The sequence below is a fragment of the Sciurus vulgaris genome (assembly GCF_902686455.1).
Source record: "Sciurus vulgaris genome assembly, chromosome: X".
Lineage (NCBI taxonomy): Eukaryota > Metazoa > Chordata > Mammalia > Rodentia > Sciuridae > Sciurus > Sciurus vulgaris.
In genome coordinates, this window is record NC_136471.1 from 73,619,879 (window position 1) to 73,640,918 (window position 21,040).

Genomic DNA, 21,040 nt, shown 5'->3' on the forward strand with positions numbered 1-21,040 from the left:
CTAATGAGATTTTGTAAAGTCTCGCGAGATTTGTAAAGGCCTATAGAAACTCTAATCGTTATTATCGCGAGAAAAGATAAAGGCCTTTTGGGAAATGTAGTAAGAAGCTTTAGAAGTGCTTAAAGAATGAGACAACTCCTTGGAGCAAGATTTAGGACTCTGTAATGGACAGTCTAGACACTGATCTTAGGCTAAATCACCTAAAGCACCAGCTTCATGATGGTGTTAATGTTCCAGCGGCTTGGGTTTGGTATCTCGAACCACACTACCTTGTTCCTCTTTCTATTCCTCCAAAGCTAATTTATGCAGGGGTAGCGGTGCGCACCTCTAATCCCAGCTGCTCGGGAGGCGAAGACAGGAGGATCACAAGTTCAAATCCAGCCTCGGCAATTTAGTGAGGCCCTAAATAACTTAGCAAAACCATGTCTTTAAAATGAAAAATAAAAAGGGAAGGAAACCGAGGATGTAGTTCAGCAGTAGTAAAGCACCCACCCCTGGGTTAAATCTCCAATACAAAAGATAAGAAAGACTAGCTTGTTTGCTTTCTTTCACTTTTGTTTTCATATTACTACATACTAATAGATTAAATTTTTAAATTTGAAAAAATCTTTTAATTTTAAATAACTCCAAATTTAGAGAAAAGTTGCAAAAACAAAATTCTTGGTGGTGGCAGTATAGCTCAGTGGCAGAGCACATGCTTAGCATATGTGAGGCCCCGTGTTCAAGCCCCAGTATCAAACAAAATGAAAGCATTCCTGTAATGCATGGATAAATATTTGATAAAACAAATCTTGTAAGCTATTGATTTAGAATCTTGGCCGGTGTTCATAGAAAAATTCATTTCATTTTTCTGCATGTTTGGATATTTTCTTAATAAAATGTTAGGAGGTGGGCAATGACTTGTTTTTTTGTCCTGGGTATGTGACCCAGTGGTGCATTACGACTGGGTCACATCCCCAACCCTTTCAATTTTTTTATTTTGAAATGGGTTATCACTAAGTTGTACAGGGGCTCACTAAGTTGCTGAGGCTGGCTTTCTGTCTCAGCCTCCTGACTCACTGGGATTGCAGGCATGTGCCACTACACCTGGCCCAGCCCTGATTTTTAAATTTAAATTTTTCAATTTTTAAAATTTTGGTTAAATATATATAACAAAATTTACCTTAAGTGTACAATTCAGTGACATTAGGTACATTTACAGTGTTGCTCAACCATCATCACCATCTATCTACAGGATTTTTTTTCAATTTGTACGATTAACTTGATTTTACTTTTGTTTTTTTATTTTTGAGATACTGGCAATTGAACCCAGGGGTGCTTTACTACCGAGATACATCTCCAGACCTTTTTATTTTTTTATTTTGAGATGGGCTCCCTAAGTTGATGAGACTTTCCTTAAACTTGTGATCTTACTGCCTCAACCTATACTGCTGGAATTACAGATGTGTACCACCACACCAAGCTATGTTTTATAAATTTAAAATATTAACATTATTCCAAAAGTCAAACTGTACAAACTGGTGTACTTAAAGAAATGCATTCCCTTTCCAACTGTTACACTTCCCTTCCTCTATGGCCTGCAGGTAACTAATTTCATTAGTTTCTATGTTTCCTTTTGCAAAAATGAGTAAATCATATAGAATTTGTTTTCCCCTTTTTTGTACACCAATATAGCACGAAATTCATTATTAAATTATATAGGTCTTCCTCATTCCTTTTTTATAGATGCAAAATGCTCCCTGGTATATATGTGTCATAGTATATTCAAACGATAACATAGGTTTGAACATTTATGTTTTTTCAAGAATATTGCAAATACAAATAATGTTGAAATGAATAACTATGCACATATATTTCATCTTGTTGGCTATATCTCTGCAGGCTAGATTCCAAGAAGTGGGATTGATGGATCAAAATTAAATTCATTGGCAGTTTTGTTCAGTATTGTCAAATAACACTTCATAGATGTTGCACCACTTTGCATTCCCACCAGCAATGTGTAGGCTTCCTGTTTTCCACCCCCCACAGCTTTGCTGACAGCGCATACTGTCAAACTTTAGGATATTGTCAATATGATAGATGGATATGCTTTTAAACTTTAAAAATTTACTCTTTATTCCAGAAAACTTCTAGATCTCATAAATGAATTCAGCAAAATAACAGGCTACAAAATCAACACGCATAAATCTAAAGCATTTTTATACGTAAGCGATGAAACAGCTGAAAGGGAAATGCGGAAAACGACTCCGTTCGCAATAGCCTCAAAAAAAAAAAATACTTGGGAATCAATCTAACCAAAGGGGTTAAAGATCTCTACAATTAAAACTACAAAACATTGAAGAAAGAAATTGAGGAAGACCTTAGAAGATGGAAAGATCTCCCATGTTCTTGGATAGGCAGAATTAATATTGTCAAAATGGCCATACTTCTGAAGGTGCTATACAGATTCAATGCAATTCCAATTAAAATCTCTATGACATTTCTCATAGAAACATAAAAATCAATCATAAAATTCATCTGAAAGAACAAAAGACCCAGAATAGCCAAAGCAATCCTGGGCGGGAAGAGTGTTACAGGAGTTATCAAAATACCAGACCTTAAACTCCACTATAGAGCAATAGTAACAAAAATGGCATGGTATTGGCACCAAAATAGACAGGCGACCAATGGTACAGGATAGAAGACATGGAGACATACTCACATAAGTACAGTTATCTCATACTAGACAAAGGTGCCAAAAACTTACAATGGAGAAAAGATAACCTCTTCAACAAATGGTGCTGGCAAAACTGGAAATCCATATGCAGTAAAATGAAACTAAACCCCTATCTCTCACCCTGTATAAAACTCAACTCAAAACGGATCAAGGATCTAGGAATTAGACCTCAGACCCTTCACCAAACAGAAGGAAAAGTAGGTCCAAATCTCCATCATGTTGGCTTAGGACCAGACTTCCTTAACAAAACCCACGTAGCACAAGAAATAAAAGCAAGAATCAACAAATGGGATAGATTCAAACTAAAAAGTTTTTTCTCAGCACAAGAAACAATCAATAATGTGAAAAGAGAGCCTACAGAGTGGGAGAAAATCTTTTCCACACACACTTCAAACAGAGCACTCATCTCCAAATTTTATAGAGAACTTGAAAAACTTTACACCCAAAATACAAAAAACCCAATCAATACATGGGCTAAGGAAATGGGCAGACACTTCACAGAAGATATACAGGTGATCAACAAATATATGAAAAAGTGCTCATCATCTCTAGTAATTAGAGAAATGCAAATTAAAACCACCCCAAAATTTCATCTAACTCCAATTACTATGGTTATTATCAAGAACACAAGCAATAATAAGTGTTGGCCTGAGTGTGGGAAAAAGGTACACTTATACATTACTGGTGGAGTTGCAAATTGGTGCAGTCACTCTGGAAAGCAGTATGGAAATTCCTCAGAAAGCTTGGAATGGACCCACCATTTGACCCAGCTATCCCACTCCTCGGTTTATACCCAAAGGATTTAAAATCAGCATACTACAGTGATGCAGCCACATCAATGTTCATAGCAGCTCAATTCACAATAGCTAGATTGTGGAGCCAACCTAGATGCCTTTCAACTGACAAATGGATAAAGAAACTGTGGTATATATACATAATGGAATATTACCCAGCCATAAAGAATGATAAAATTATGGCATTTGCTGGTGAATGGATAAAGTTGGATAATATCATGCTAAGTGAAATAGGCCAAGCCCAAAAAACCAAAGGCTGAATGTTTTCTCTGATAAGTGCATGAAAGTATATAATGAGGGAGGTTGGCAGGGGGAAGAGAAGAATGAAGGAACTTTGGAAGGTGTAGAGGAAAATGGGGTGGAAGGGGGTGGAGGACAGAAAGATAGTAGAATGAAACAGACCATATTACCATATGTATATGTGTGATTACATGAATGGTGTGAATCTACATTGTGTACATCCAGAGAAATGAAAAGTTGTACCCCATTTGTGTACAATGAATCAAAATGCAGTCTGTAAAAATAAAAAAAAATAATTTAGTGTTCATTTTTATTTTATATTTTAGTACTGGGAATTGATCCCAGGGACTTGCACATACTAAGTACTTGCTCTATCACTGAGCCATCCCCCAGTCCATAATTTTAAATTTACAGGCCTAGAGGTGTAGCTGCATAGTAGAGCACTTATTTAGCACACACAAGGCAGGCCCTGGTTTTGATCCCCAGAGCCACACACACAAAAAAAATTCCAAATGACAAATAGATCGATTTTATTTTGCTTGTGTTTTTCTTCTCTAGTGAAATCATCCCAGTTTTCATAATTTTTAAATGGGACAATTGTTGTCTAATGAAATCTACAACTACATAGATTTTTAAATCTATGATTTTAAAAGAGGAAAAGTGTTGTGGTGCATATACACAATGGAATATTATTCAACCATGAGGAAGAATGAAATTATGGCATTTGCAGTAAATGGATGGAACTGGAGAATAACATGCTAAGTGAAATAAGCCAGTCCCAGAAAAACAAAGTCAAATGTTCTCTCTGATATGTGGATGCTAACTCACAAGGGGTGTGTGTGTGTGTGTGTGTGTGTGTGTGTGTGTGTAGATTCATCAGATTGGACAGTGGGGAATAGGAGGAAAGGAGGGGTGATGGGAATGGGAAAAACAGTAGAATGAATTGGACATTATTTTCCTATGTTCATGTGTGAAAAGCACAACCAGTGTAATTGCATGTCATGTACAACCACAGAATGGGAAGTTATACTCCATGTATGTCTGATGTGTCAAAATACATTCTACTGGGGCTGGGGATAGAGCTCAGTTGGTAGGGTGCTTGCTTTGAGGCCCTGGGTTCAATCCCCAGCACTGCAAAAAAAAATTCTACTCTCATGTATACCTAAAAATAACAAATATAAAAACAATGGTAGGGCCAGGCACAGTAGTGTACACCTGTAATTCCAGCAGCTTGGGATGCTGAGACAGGAGTAGAACAAGTTCAAAGCTAGCCTTAGCAATTGAGCAAGGCCCTAAGCAACTCAGCGAGATCTGGTCTCTAAATAAAATACAAAAGGGCTGGGGATGTGGCTTAGTGGTTGAGTCCCCAGTATTAGAAAAAAAAAAGATGGTAGGACCCTAGGTATCTGAATAACTTTTTTTTTCTGAATAACTTATTTTCTAATAGTCTTTAATTTTTTCTAATTGACACATATTTATGAGAAACAATATGATAACTTTATTCACATATACAGTATGTAAGGATCAAATCAGGGTGATTATTAGGCTTGGGGTTGTGGCTCAGTGGTAAAGTACTTGCCTAACACTCATGAGGCACTGGGTTCATATTCCCCAACACCACATTAAGAAACTAAATAAACAAAACAAAGGTATTGTGTCCATTTACAACTAAAAATACTTTTAAAAATCAGGGTGATTAGTGTTTCCATCTCTTTAAATGTTTATCGTTAACCTCTTTGGGGGAAGGTATCTATTGTTTGGCCTGAACAAGAAATAAATTTCTGTCACATTTAGGCTAAAAAAAAATAGAGGGAAAAATTTATTTACAAACTTACTTTTGCATCCGTCCCCAAAACAAAATAATAAATAAAAAAGAAGGCATTTGCTGTCTATAAGTACTTGTTAGTGTTTTAACAAGTTAAATTAGAAAAAATGCAATGAATACACACAAACTTTAAAAAATATTTTTTGAATATTATTTAGTGCTCCAGGCCCAGTTCCTGGGACACAGAGGTATTCAATAAACTTTTTTTTTTTCAAATTAATAACAATTCTTTGTTGAATTTTAGTAATTTTTAAAAATTTTAAAATTTCAAAATTCAATCTTTGCCCACAAATCACCACTATACTTTCTAGAACAGCAAAAGACTGGACTTGAAGATCGTCATTCCCCTCCTTGTGTCGCAAAGCACAGCAATCCCACGTCCTGACACTGCCCACCCTCTGACCATTACTGTGGCCCCTATGATCCAGCAGAGAACGAGGACCAGGTGCAGCGTCCACCCGCACTCCATGCCCGGAGACGAAGGTCCTTCTGCATGCAGTGTTGCCAACATGCTCTGGTGTCGCATTTCGCGGTCCGGACCACAAGGTGGCTTGCCTTCGTGTTCTTGTTTGGTTCAGAACAGAGCTGCTGAAATTAATTTTGAGTCCCTGAGGGATCTCAGAAGTTTGGCAAAGGTCAGAGACTTCTCGAGAGTAAAACACTGAGGAGCGGGGCGGGCTGCGCTGTGACCCACCAGAGAACGTGAGGAAGGGTCGCGCAGATGGTGAAGAGACCACCTTGCAGGGTTGCAGCGGCAGCAGCTCGCAACCCTCGGAGTGTTGAGGGCTCCTGGGAATTCAGAGCTAAATCGGTAATTTAAACACAGTGCCTTAAAGATTGGGAATAAAACCTAGGGCATGAATATTCAATAACCTATGGTTTGCTTTCTGCCCTTGAGTTCTAAATTCTTATGTACCAAAGAAGCAAAGCAAATGCCGCAGCGAGGAGAAAAAACTCGTGCCCCACATCGGAAAACACACACATCAGTCTGGGTTTGGGACTGGCATGCCACCTTCACGTTAAAACTAGGATCCTCCTCCCATTTAAAAAATTTTGAGAGTTGGGCATTTTATCTACCTCTGACCCAAACAGAAACCCCTCCAATCCTATGAAACCTGGTTTGAGTGTGGAGGCGACCAGTTTGGGAACTGAGCTCAAGAAGGTAAAGCCTAGGGCGTGCACTGTCACGCAGAAAATACTCCAGGACAACAACGCGTTTGCTTGGTTCAACAAACTCCTGGTCACATTTACTTTTCTAAGGAAAAAAAAATTCTCCCTCAAGTATAGTTTTTCTTTCTTTTACTTATTTTCATTTTGAAGTAATTGGGAGGTAGGATGAGGGAGTAAGTGCCTGTTATTCACGTGTCCTGTTGTAGAATATTACACGAAAGAAGTGAATTTCGAGGACTTCTAAGTGAGTCTGAAGAGTCCGTTCTAGCTACTTCAAGCCATTTTAGACTTCATCTGCAACGATTCACAACTGCGCATGAGTGCTTCGTGTTTCAAGCGCCGCTAAGTGCGTCATCTTCACGCATAATGAAACGGGCAGGCCTTCATTTTTAGCGGACCAATGAAAAGCTTCCAGATGAGCCTTTTTCTATTGGCTAACGAGGACCAATTAGAAGCGAACTGTCTTTTAGCGGGCGTCTAGCAGCTGCCCACTGTGACGTAATGTGAGGGGTCGCCCCGCAGGGCTGAGCTGAACCAATGAGGGAAGGCAAGGGGCCGGCTTGCCTTTTCTCACGCCCCACCCTCAGACCCCGCCAGAGGAAAGTTTCGCTTACGGAGGGGGAGACAAGCGAACATGGCAGCCCGTAGGTGGTTTTGGTGTGTGTCTGTGACCATGGTGGTGGCGCTGCTGCTCATTTACGAGATTCCCTCGGCGTCTGCTCAAAGAAAGAAGGAGGTGAGGACGCGGCTTTCAGCTATCGGGTTCCCCCCCCCCCAATGTGTGGGGCATGAAAGAATCTGTTCACTCCTTCCTGTCCCTCTCTCCCCGCCAGTTTCTGTGCCTTTTAGTGTCTTCAATGCCGCCGTTTTTAGAATTGTTGGCTCCTCGAGAGAACAAACTGTAACGCTTTGTTTTCTGGGCGTGTAATCTAACAGTGGGGTGGAGTAGGTTACAACCTGGCTTCTCTAGGCCTGTGAATGTGTATAACTACAAGTTTTGACACTTCTTTGAGTTTGGGCCCTATCGAGTGTTGGGGGTAGGGAGTTCAATTTTAGAACCACAGGTAGAATACAAGTCTTTCTCTTATTGGCAAATGTAACTACTTCTTCTCCTGTTTTTGTTTTGTTTTTGTTTGTTTGTTTTTGTTTATTTTGGTACTGGGGATTGAACCCAGAGTTGCTTAACAACTAAGCTACATTCCCAACCCTTTGATTTTTAAGACATGGTCTCACTAAGTTGCTGAGGTTAGCCTCAAACTTGTAATCCTCCTACCTCTGCCTACCGACTCGTTGGGATTACAGGCGGGGACCGGCCCAAATGTAACGCCCTTGTACATGTGCAAGAAATGTATTGTACCATTTTCATTTCAGGAGTGTGAAAATTAGCTGGCGTGAAATTAGGCTTGGTTTACTACACTGTCCAAATGTTCAAAAAATGCAAAAATTATCAAGCATACAATACACTGTTCTAAGCACTTGATATATGAACAGAACTAAGAACCCCTCTTTGTGGAATTTAAAAGCTTTAGGAAGTGGAGGAGTTACAGTACCCTTTACTCGCGATCGAAAAATCCCAACAAATGAATTTTAACATTGAGTTTTGAAATATCTGTGCCATAATATATATATATATATATATATATTTTTTTTTTTTTTAATACCACGGATTGAACCCAGGGACGTTTAACCACTGAGCCACATCCCAAGCCCTTTTTATGTTTTATTTTGAGACAGAGTCTCGCTAAATTCTTAGGGTCTCCCTAAATTGCTGAGGCTGGCTTTGAACTCGGAATCCTCCTGCTTCAGCCTCCCAAGCCTCTGGGATTACAGGTGTACGCCACTACACCTGGCTGCCTTTTTATTTTTAAGGTGAGACAGGGTCTTGTTAAATTGCTTAGGAACTTGCTAAATTGAGGAGCCTGACTTTGAACTTGGGATTTTCCTGCCTCAGCCTCTCCAGCTGCTAGTATTACAGAGCCAGTGGGATTACAGGCAATTGCCACCGTGCCTGGCTATTTTTATTTTGAAACAGGGTCTCACTAAATTGCTGAGGGCCTTGCTGGCTAATTTTCTGAGGCTACCCTGGTACTTGTAATTCTCCTGCCTCATACTCCTGAGTCTCTGGGATTACAAGTGTGTGCCACTGGGCTCAATTTATGTGCTTTTTAGGAAGAGTCCCAAGCCATTCTTATGGGGAAAACAAGATGGAGAGCAGTACATAATATTATATGCTAGAATTCTTATTTTAAAATATACATATATATGTAAGTGTGTGTATATGCATATGTAAAGGTAATCAGCAGTCTCTATCTCTGGGCAGTTGGTATGGTTACTGAGGGAAATGCTCTCAGTATTTACCTTATATACTGGAATTGTCTGAATTTCTGCAATAGCCACTTGTTCTTTTTTTCTTCTTCTTCTTCATTACTGGGGATTGAACCCAGGGGCACTTCACCACTAAGCCACAACCACAACCCACTTTTTAATATTTTATTTAGAGACAGTCTTGCTAAGATGCTTAGGGCCTTTCCAAGTTGCTAAGACTGGCTTTGAACTCGAGATCCTCCTTCCTTATCCTCCAGAGCTGCTGGAATTACAGATGTGCCCTATCACACCCATCTCTTACTCATTTTAAATAAAAGGGTGAAGGGTTTGTTTGTTTGTTTGTTTGGTACTAGGGTTGAACCCAGGGCCTTAGTGCATGTTAAACAAATGTTCTACCACTGAGCAACATCCCCAACCCCAAGTTAGGGGTTTCTACCAGTGAAATTATGTTTATTAATTTACTGTCTCACTAAACTAGAAGCAGAAGTGCTCAGCAGTAAATAAATTATTTCTCAAAAGGAAGCAACACTGGATTTTTTAATTTTAAAATGGTTAATTTGGGCTGGGGTTGTGGCTCAGTGGTAGAGCGCTTGCCTAGCATGTGTGAGGCATTGGGTTCAATTCTCAGCACCACATATAAATAAATAAAGGTCTATTGATGACCAATAAATAAATAAAATGGTTAATGTGGTAAATTTAAGTTATGTGAATTTTACCTCAAAATAATTTTTTTAGAAAATGAATCGGATTCTAACTCCCTTCCCTTCATGCCCACTATTCAGACTCTTACTGCTCTTGCCTTGCAAATATATTGCAGTAACTGCTTACCTGGTTACCCTGTATCTAACCTATTCTTTACACTGCTGCCAGAGGCGCTAAGTTAAAAAATCTGAAAACCCTTTAACCTATTTTGCAGATATAAAAAAGGCCTCTATCGCCAGTTTCTGCTCTGCTGCTTCCTGGACTAGTCCTACTGAATTACCTGCCTGCACATGCAGGACTTCTGCTGGAGTCTCTTACCTTATCCCTGCCATTCACCTGAGGGTTTGTACTCTCAAGTCTTAGCTTAAATAATACCTTCTTCCTCAGCCATACTTTTCTTGGTTCCCACCAGGTGAATTGACATGAATTCAGTATATCATTATGTCAATGTTTTTATACCAGTCTTCCCCATTAAACTGTGAGCATCTTGCTTGACTTGGTTGCATATGACTGTAACCCCAGCTAGTTGGGAGACTGAGGCAGGAGGATTTCAATTTTGAAGACAATCTGGGTAACTTAGTGAAACACCACCTCAAAACAAAAACTAAAAAGAACTGGGAAAGTAGGCCCAGTGGTAAAGTGTCTCTGGGTTCAATCCCCAGCACCAGAAAAAAAATCACTCAGATACCTCATGCATGTCTATTGCTGAAGGGAATGCTACCATACTTATCTCATACTTTTAACAGTGTTCTCATTGGAACATGGACTTATTATTTGATCTGCATGCCAGGCACCATGGTTATATGCAATATCAAAAATCCTCACATTAACACTACAAAATATTAACCTCTTTAGAAACTGAAACTTGTTGCTCCTTGTAGGGCAACAAGGTCCGATGTACCTCCTCAGGGCCTGCCTGAGGAGAATACGGGGGGCCAAGCAGGATGATGAGTGTGAGTGGCAAAGGAAACACTAGAGCTGGGAGGTCTGTCAGCGCATGAGGCACATCAGGAATCTCGTTTATTGAGGAAATCACACAGCTTTTATGTAGGGTGGGGATTAGGTGGGAACCAATTAGCTTAAAGGTGAGCAAGGCATGGGGGGTTCACACAGGTGAGAGTCCCATAGGACTATATGGCAAGTGGGAGCTGACCACTTTTGTGGAACTGTTGTTAACCAATCCCTGATGGTGGTCCGATTTATCATCATTAACTATTGAAACCGCCTTTGAGGCCTTGATCTTGCTCACTCACCAGGAAGTAAGGAGTCAGCCTCAGTTGGTTAACGTGTTATTAGTCCCAACAGAAACTAAGCAAGAGAGATTAGGGGTTGTTCAAAGAAGCACCACCATAAGAACTTGAACTGTGATTCCATTCTTGTTCTGCCTCCAGAGCATTCTAATGCTCTGTGCTCTCTTAGGCCAAAGAAGTTTTCTTTTGCAGTAACTTTTTATTTTTATTTTGAGTTATTTTCCCTAGTGGTAGAAGGGAAGTTGTTTGTCCTTAAATCTGGTGTTGTCTTAGGGAGGCAGCATGATAGAGATGAAAAAGCATGTTTTTGGTTTTGGTTCTGAGGATTGAACACAGAGGCACTGAACCACCAACCCACATTCCCAGCCCTATTTATATATTATTTAGAGACAGGATCTCGCTAATTTGTTTAGGACCTCGCTAAGTTACTGAGGCTGGTTTTGAAATTGTGATTCTCCTGTCTCAGCCTCCTGAGCCACTGGGATTACAGGCCTTTACTATCAGACCAGGTGGTAAGATGTTTTTCAATTGCTCTTTTGTGATCTTTTTTTATGAGGATTATTTCAGAAAATAAAATCACCTGCATGTTTTAAAAAGTATTTTTAGTTGTAAATGGACACAATACCTTTATTTTATTTATTTTTATATGGTGCTGCGGATTGAACCCAGTGCCTCACGTGTGCTAGGCAAGTGCTCTCCCACTGAGCTACAACCCCAGCCCATCACCTGCATCTTTTTAAGAACTAGGCTGTCATTAGAAAAACTACATTCTCTAGCACTGACAAAGGTGCAAAACCCTGCAGTCTTTAGAAGATATATCATTACAGAAAAACAGATTCAATAGCAGTTACAAAACAAAAAGTTGAGACACCCTCCAAAAAAAAATCTAGGAAAGGAGATGGTGATACATTTTATCTGAATCTGAGAAGTAGGTGAACTGAGACTGGAACAGATGGCATCTAAAGATTAAAAATTCTCTCTTTGCTCACTGTCTTCTTTGGTAATTACCTGCCAATTATTTTTCTAGGTCTGTTCAGTCTCACTCTTAATTTAAGGATGGAGTTGGAGATATATTGTTTAACCAGGAATTTTATTTTCTAACATCTGAATAAGAATTTTTATGCATAAACCCTAGAATAAAGATATGATCAAAGAAGTTTTGGAGGAAAGGGAGGTACGTTTTAGAACAATTCAGATTGGTGGTACTTAGCTTTGTTACTTCTGAAATTCAAAATGTATCTGAATAACAATCAGTTTTAGCTCTAAATGATAATAATATACCTGTACTCTTTTTAAAAAATATTTTTAGTTGTAGATGGACACAATACCTTTATTTTATTTATTTTTATTTGGTGCTGAGGATTGAACCCAGTGCTTCATGCATACTAGGCGAGCACTCTACTGCTGAGCCAGAACCCCAGCCCCATTCTTTACTCTATTTTTTTGGTAATGGGAATTGAACCCAGGACCCTGCACATGCTCGTAAAGCACTGAGCTATATCCCCGGCCCTTTTAAATTTTATTTGTTTATTTGCATATATATATCTATTAATTGTGAGACCCAGGAAAACTATGCCACTGAAATACATCCTCAGCCCTTTTTAATTTTTGTTTTGAGACAAAGTCTAAGTTGCTGAGGCTGGTGTCAAATTTGCAATCCTTCTGCCTCAGCCTACTGAGTTGCTGGAATTGCAGGCATACATCACTACACCTGGCAAATTTAAAACTCTGAAGTAAGCCTGAACTGGTGGCACACTGCTGTAACTCCAGTGACCCAGGAGGCTGATGCAGGAGGATCACAAGGTCCAGGCCAGCCTCAGCAATTTAGCAAGACCAGATCTCAAAAATAGAAAGGACTGGGAATGTAGCTCAGTGGTAAATTGTCTCTGGGTTCAATCCCCAGTATTGCAAGAAAAAAATTTTTTTGATTATTGTGAATAAGAAATGGAACATTTCTTTTCTTTTTTGAGACAGGTTCTTGTTATGTTTGTCAAGGCTGGCCTCAAACTCCTAAACTCAAGCAACCATCCTGTCTCAGCCTCCCAAGTAGCTGGGATTACAGGCTCATGTGCCACCACATCCAGCTCTTATAATTTTCATGTTCCAGGCTTTGTTCATATAATTTTATTGTAAAAGTTTAGAATTAGTTTTTTGTTGTGATCTGCTTTCAGTTGGTTTTCAGAAATTTACCTAATTGCCACTGCATTAAGCAGTCCTTTGAAGATTACCCCACTTTATAAACTTTTAGAAAGAAGATATAATTCCTTTGAACTACTGTCTTCTATTGATAAATCATTTGGGGATTGAATAGCCAAAAATATTATCTTTCTATTGTATTAATACATAGGATGAAGAATACTATACATTTTTTATATTTTCCTGGATAAAATGGTCTTAAGCTATATTGCAGTAGCAAACATCTGTTACCCCAGCTGTGTGGGAGGCTGAGGCAGGAGGTTTGCAAGTTCGAAGCCAGCCTCAGCAACTTCAGAAGGCCCTTAGCAACTTAGGGAGATCCTGCCTCTAAATATAAAAAGGTCTGGGGATATGGCTCAGTGGTTAGGCACCTCTGGGTTCAAAGACCAATACCTCCCCCCCAGAAAAAAGAAAGAAAAGAAAACTGTATGTACTTATAACTTACTCAAAGCACATTTGTTTTTTTGGTATGATCATGTATCTGTATGGTTAAATATAGATGGAATATGCAAATCTATAAAAATACTTGTTAAAACTTTACACTTTTTTTCTCAAATAGGCCCAAATAGGATCTCTTTTTTTTTTTTTTTGCGGTGCTGGGGATTGAACCCAGGGCCTTGTGCTTGCAAGGCAAGCACTCTACCAACTGAGCTATCTCCCCAGCCCCGGGATCTCTTATTACAGAAAGTAAAATAGCCAAATTGTTTGAATTTGCTAGCAACTATCAAATTTAATTTGAAAATACAACAAAAATAATGATGGCTTTAAAATACAGAATGCATATTTCAAAAATGTTAACTAATACTGTCTGAACTGGGAGGAACTAGCAGATTCTTGAAGTTGTTTTGATCACCACTTGCCCCTCTTAGCCTATCTACCTCCCTGGTTTGCTCTTTCCCATAGGCTTTACCAACTACTTGTTTCATTGTTCCACAAGTCTCAATTACTTGTTATGTCTGTCTTTCCAGTATATATCTATTTATCTTCAGGTTTCGAATCTATATTTCTCTATAAGTTTGTAGTCTGTTTGGTTTTCCATATGTAGCATATTGATTTTGTGACTTTTACTGAATATTTTGTATCTGCTTCAAAACTTTGTTTTTGTGATGGGGTCTTGCTATATTGCCCAGTCTGATCTCGAACCCCTGGGCTCAAGTGTTCCACCCACCTTACCCTCCTGGGTATCTGGAACTATAGATATACACCACCATACCTGGCTAAAACTAATTTTTATGCATTTTTTCCCCATCACTTATGGAGTTGTACTAAGGAAATAAAATTGGTTTCAGTATTAGTTGAATTCAGACATGCTTTAAAGGCAAATCATGTATTTTTAGAATCCAGTTTACTATTCTCTTCCTAAAATGGAAAAAAAAAAAAAAACCTTTTGATTCTACGTAGGTGTTTATATGTACAGTCATTGTTTCTTCCTTTTATGCTAATGTATGCAAGTCAGTCCATTCCCAGCTACATTTCTTTATTTTTAAAGAAGGAACTCATATAATTTAATGGCAAGGAAACAACTACAACAAAACCAAGTTCAACAGCAAAAAGAAAACAAAGAACAAAATACTTGAGTAGACATTTTTACAAAGAAGACAGCCAACAGGTATATGAAAAAGTGCTCAACACTTAGAGAAGTGCAAACCCTGTATGTAAGTGTGTGTACACACACACACACACAATGGAATATTATTCAACTTTTTATCCAGCTGCATTTCATTAAATAGAAATTCAGTACACATTTAACTTAGTGATGCATATGTGATAAGATATTGTGTGTTTCTGCCGTCTAATAGCTAGTAGACTAGACGGGATCAGATGTCAAAGTATCTTAGAATGTAAAGCAGTAGAATATAGGTAATGGGAAATGTGAGTGGTTAAATACTTCTGAATGATGAGCTACTCCATGATTTCCAAGCCCTTTATAGACACCCCTGTAAAGAAGAGCAAAATCATAAGTTAGCATTTATCTACATTGAGATTCAAGACTCTTGCCTTCCATATTTCGTTATCCGTTTCTATCTTTTTTTTCCCCTTTGGTAATGGAGATTGAACCTAAGGGCACTTTACCACCAGGCCTTTTTATTTTTATTTTATTTTTTTTTTATTTTGAGACAGAGGCTCACCAAGTTGTTGAGACTGGCCTTGAACTCGCAATTCTCCTGCCTCAGCCTCCGGAGTTACTAGGATTATAGGCATGCACCTAACTTCTGTATAATTCTGCAAAGATTGAACATCAAGGATAAAGATGAAGAAAAGGATAAATAAATATGTTGGCATTTAATCTCAAACTGAAATTTCCCTTGTCCAAAAATGCTGCTTTTCCACTGCCTTGTGATGAGTGACTATTTTTTAAATATCTTTATTCCGGCTGGGGTTGTGGCTCAGTGGTAGAGCACTTGCCTAGCACATGTGAGGCACTGGGTTCAATCCTCAGCACCACAAATAAATAAATAAATACAATAAAGATATTGTACCCATCTACAACTAAAAAAAAAGTATTTAAGAAAATCTGTATTCATTTTTTTTTTTGGGTGCTGGGGATCGAACCCAGGACCTTGTGCTTACAAGGCAAGCACTCTACCGACTGAGCTATCTCCCCAGCCCCTGTATTCATTTTTATGTGGTGCTGAGGATGGAACCCAGTGCCTCACACGTTTGAGGCAAATGCTCTACCACTGAGCTATAGCCCCAGCCCTGTGATGATTTACTATTAAAAAAAGAAGAAGCAAAATGTAGCTCTATTTGTGTGTAGGCATAAATTTTCATTTCTCTGGGATAAATTCCCAGGATTGCAATTGCTATGTTGTATGATAAGAGTACCTTTTTTTTTTTTTTTTTGCAAATTTTTGTCCTTGTTTTAAAAAATGTAGAAAATTAAGTTCAGAGACATTATATCACTTTTTACAGGTTAAATAATAGTCACAATTTACTAAGTCCAGACCATTTCTACCATATTGTATGAAGAATATCTTTAGTAGCTTGATTATTAAAGAAACAGACAAACTGTTTTCCAGAGTGGCTGTAACATAATACATTCCCCACCAGCAATGTATTTGAGATCCAATTTTTCCATGTCCTCTCCTATTTTGTATTGTCACTATATATTATTTAGTAACAGTTGTATAGCAGGTGTCTCTTTCAGTTCCTCATTTGCATTTATGTAATGCTGATGATATTGAACTGTTGTTTTCCCCCGGTGCTAGATTTTGAACCCAGGGCTTCTCATTGTACATCTTTTCACCCATTCATTTGCTATCTGTAGGTCCTCCTTAATGAAATGTCTTATGTATTTTGCCCATTTTCTAATTGAATTATTTGTTTTTTATGTTTGAGTTTTGGGGGGCTTTTGTTTTGATTTTTGTACGGCTGGAGATTGAACCAAGACATCCTGGACCCCATCCCCAGCCTTTTTCTTTTTCATTTTGAGGCAGGGTCTCACTAAGTGGCTGAAGCTGACTGTGAATTAGGAATCCTTCTTCCTCAGCCTCCTGAGTAGCTGGGATTACAGGCATGTGCTACCATGCCTGACTACTGTTGAGTTTTATAGGTTTATAAAAAATATATTGCAACCAAGAACTGCAGCACACGTGTAATTCCAGTGACTCAGGATTTGAGGCAGAAGGATTGTGAGTTCAAGATCAGCCTTGGCAACTTAGAGAGAACCTGTCTCAAGATAAAAAAGCCTGGAAATGTCAGTGGTAGAATGCCCCTGGGTTCAATCCCTAGTATCATTAAAAAATACACAAATACACATATTCTAGCTACTAATCCTTTGTCAGATATGTTCTGAAGAACTTTACATTTAAATATGTTGTCCATACAACATTTAAGTATGTTGTCATATATACCTTATATAAAATTGTTGTCCAATTTTAAGTTAATTTTATATAAGCTATGTATGATTTTATATCACTAGAATTTCATATCTTTGGCTATGAATTTTCATTTGCTTTTGCATGATTTACTGTAAGGGATCTTCTTTCTATACTGTTTCTTTTGCACCTTTGTACAAACAAATCAGTTGGCTTTATTTGTGTAGGTCTATTTCTGGGTTTTGTTTTTGTGATTTTGTTGTTGTTGTTTGTTTTGCAGGGCTGGGGATCAAACCCTGGGGCCTTGCACATGCTATGCAAATGGTCTACCACTGAGCTAAGTCCCCAACCTTTATTATAATATTTTATTTTGAGACAGGATCTACCTAGGTTGCCTCAGCTGGCAGCTGACCTCAAACAGGATCCTTCTTCTACCTTAGACTCCCAAGTCACTGGAATTGCAGGCGTGAGCCACCCCACCGAACTTCTGGGGTTCTTTATTCTCTTCTATTAACCTTTGTGTCTATCCTTTCAGCAGTGCCATGTTGTCTTCATTATTGTAGCTTTGTAGTAAAAAAAAATCATGTAGAGTAATTCTTCTCACTTTATTCTTCATTTTCAAGACTATTCTTTGTAGCTTTTTTCAAAATAAGTAAAATTTTATATTAAATTAGCTAGTTGGTTTAATTCAACATTCTTTGCAATATTTGGCAAATGAAAAACTTTATGATTTTATATTTCATTTATTAGTAAGTAATAAAGAAATTTATCAAAGTTGTAATATCTGATTAAGTCTTATGAAATTATAAATTTTAAAAATAATTTTCATTACATTGAACTATCCAATTTTGGTTTTAGTTCTCTAACATTTTCTGTGTACTTCTGCTTGATAGTCTTGGTTTTCAGTAAGTTGCTTAGCTAGAGTAACTTTTTTGTTGTTGTTTTGGTTTGAGATGGGGACTTACTATGTTGCCTAGGCTGGTCTCAAACTCCTGTGCTTGAGCAACTCTCTCATTTCAGTCTTCTGAATAGCTGAGACTACAGGCATGTGCCACCACTTCTAGCTTTAAATGCCAAGTTGAAAATATTAACAGCTTGCTCCCTTTTTTTTTTTAGATGGTGTTATCTGAAAAGGTTAGTCAGCTGATGGAGTGGACCAATAAAAGACCTGTAATAAGAATGAATGGAGACAAGTTCCGTCGCCTTGTTAAAGCCCCACCAAGAAATTACTCCGTTATTGTCATGTTCACTGCTCTCCAACTTCATAGACAGTGTGTTGTTTGCAAGTATGAACTTTCAACTACACATTAAAATAAATAACTCATAATATTTTAACCATTTCTCAATCCCAGAAGAACCAAATTAGCATAAATAATGTGCCTTCTTAGGATGTCTGTAGTAACACATAATATTACTAGTCTTTATATCAAATTTTGGTTGTATATGTTGGTGGGGGAGTATGAATAAAGTATTGGAGGCATCATATGAATTACTTAAAAATCAAACAATGATACTGTATTCAGTTATCAACTTATAAAACTATGTGCCAGTAGCATCAATGTAGTATTTTATTATTTATAAATCCTTTCAACTTCATACTCTTGTTTTATTATAATAATCCCAAAAAGTAGGTAAAGCAAATATTCTTCCATTTTTTGGAAGACATGGGCATCCCAGATTTTAAGTGGTCTACCCAAAATTTGAGGTGTTTATTAATGCAATAATGATGGCTTCATACTAATTTGGAATATGAATTAATAGGGTACTTCTTGTGAAACAAAGAAACCTGTGATCTCACATGTAGAGTTTTAAAATGTCTAACTCATCTGGACGTGGTGGCACATGCCTGTAATCCCAGTAATTCAGGAGACTGAGGCAAGAGGACTGCAAATTTGAGACCAGCCTCAGCATCAGCAACTTAGTGAGGCCCTAACCCTGTCTTAAAATTATAAAAGCACTGCCTGGGTTCAATCCCTGCTACACCTCAAAAAAAAAAAAAAAAAAGTCCAACTCAGAGAAGCACAAAGTAGAATGGTGGTTACCAAAGGAATGGAGGTGAGATGGGAAAAGGGAAGATGTTGAAAGGGTATATAGTTTCATTTAGATAGGACAAATAAGTTTTAGTGATCTATAGTTATAGCATGGTAAACACAGTTAATAATAATGCATTGTATGTTTTGAAATTACTAAAAGTATTTTTTGAACTTCAACTCAATTTTATGTGCACGAGTTGAAAAATCAGAGCCACCTTAAAGAGAAATTGATTCTAAAATTTATAAAACCTATAAATAATCAGAGGCCAAACCACTATATTAAACTAGATTCTCTAGCAAGTAAAAATTTTGCAGTTTAAACATGGTTGTATCCACTTTAGATACAAGACAAAACTCTCTATTTTTTTTTTAATTTTTTTAGTTGTCCATGGGCCTTTATTTATATATTTATTTATATGCGGTACTGAGAATTGAACCCAGGGCCTCACATGTGCCAGGCAAGCGCTCTACCACTGAGCCACATCCCCAGCCTCCAAAACTCACTCTTTAAAGTGGCTCCAGGGCTGGGGAGATAGCTCAGTTGGTAGAGTGATTCCCTCGCAAGCACAAGGCCTTGGGTTCAATCCCCAGCACCACAAAAAAAAAAAAAAAAAAAAAAAAAAGTGACTCCACATTGTCAGATACATATATTGCAATGAATGCACACATGCTATATATTGTAAAAGTATATTTTAAATGTTCTCATTACAAAAGAATAAGTAGATGAGTGATGTAATAGCTTGATTTAATCATTCCAAAATGTATGTGTACATCAAAACCTCACACTATACCATAAATATATAGTTATTTTTTGTCAATTAAAATAATTTTTATAACTTTGGTTTTTTATGTAGTGCCAAGGATTGAACCCAGTGCCTCACACATGCTAGACAAGTGCTCTACCACTGAGCTTTAACTCCAATCCTATTAATAGAATTTTTAAAGCTACAAATGTATGATTTAGAGACATTTTTTTGTTCTTTGTTATTTTGTGGTGATTATTAACCTTGGAGATGGAAACTAATGTCCCTTAAATTTTGATCAAGTGATGGTTTACTAATTTATTTTACTGTTTCTGAATGATCTTAGGGATAAAGATTGCTAGTCTCTTAAACAAAAACACCATTGACAATTGAAAATGATAGATACTGTAAAATAAATTAACTTTAGCTTTTTAGTGTTTTTTACATAAATATTCTCTCATTAATTAAAGGAAAGAGTCTTATGTTATACTGCTGTCCTTGAACTCCTGGGTTCAAGTGATCTTCCCACCTCAACCTCTTGAGTAACTGGGACTATAGGCATGTGACATCCTGTGTTTACTCATATTTTTAGATCAGCATATATGACCTGGGAATTCACTTTAAGTAAAATGACAAAGCTCCTCTATGTAAAACTAGTTAAATAAAAACTTGAAGTCTCTCCAAATGCTGACAGCCTGTAAGCCTTGTTAAATGAAAGAATTTTCTCACTGGAGGTAGGGGCTAGTTAAGGTATTTGACTCTGTGGTTCTTATTTTGGGGGATGGATGCTGGGTATAAATTAAAAGTCAATATAAGAAGGAAAAGGAGTAGGTATTAACTATGATTAAACATTAGAAATACTTCTAATTTAGTTTACTTAGCAATCAGGAGTATACAAATATGTCAGGGAATAAATACAAAATCTTTCATAATTGCATATTAAATGCAAATTAATGGGATTCTTTTTTTAATATTTTGTTTTTTATTTGTAGGTGGACACAATAACTTTATTTTATTTTAATGTGGTGCTGAGGATCAAACCCAGGGTCTCACACATGCTAGGCAAGCGCTCTGCCACTGAGCCACAACCCCAGCCCTAATGGGTTTCTTACTAACCACAGTTTTACCTGGTATCTTACTTTCTATAAGACCAAATTTAAAATTAACTCATATTCCTCAGATGCATTGGTGAACACCTATAATTCCAGCAACTCGGGAGGATGAGGCA

The 21,040-nt window shown here is 37.7% G+C and overlaps 1 protein-coding gene across 4 annotated transcripts in view; it reads left to right on the top strand.

Moving 5' to 3' along the window:
- Positions 1-7,254: 7,254 nt before the first annotated feature.
- The window catches only part of MAGT1 (magnesium transporter 1), a 38,979-nt gene continuing 25,193 nt past the window's right edge, over positions 7,255-21,040 (top strand). For 2 of the 4 annotated variants that reach the window (XM_079123073.1, XM_079123074.1), the window contains exons 1-2: positions 7,257-7,481; positions 18,153-18,322. In XM_079123073.1, the coding sequence (XP_078979199.1) occupies positions 7,380-7,481; positions 18,153-18,322 (272 nt within the window). In that variant the 5' untranslated portion in view covers positions 7,257-7,379. Of the gene's footprint in view, positions 7,482-18,152; positions 18,323-21,040 lie in introns of all 4 variants that reach the window. The other 2 variants (XM_079123071.1, XM_079123072.1) reach the window with 2 other exon arrangements.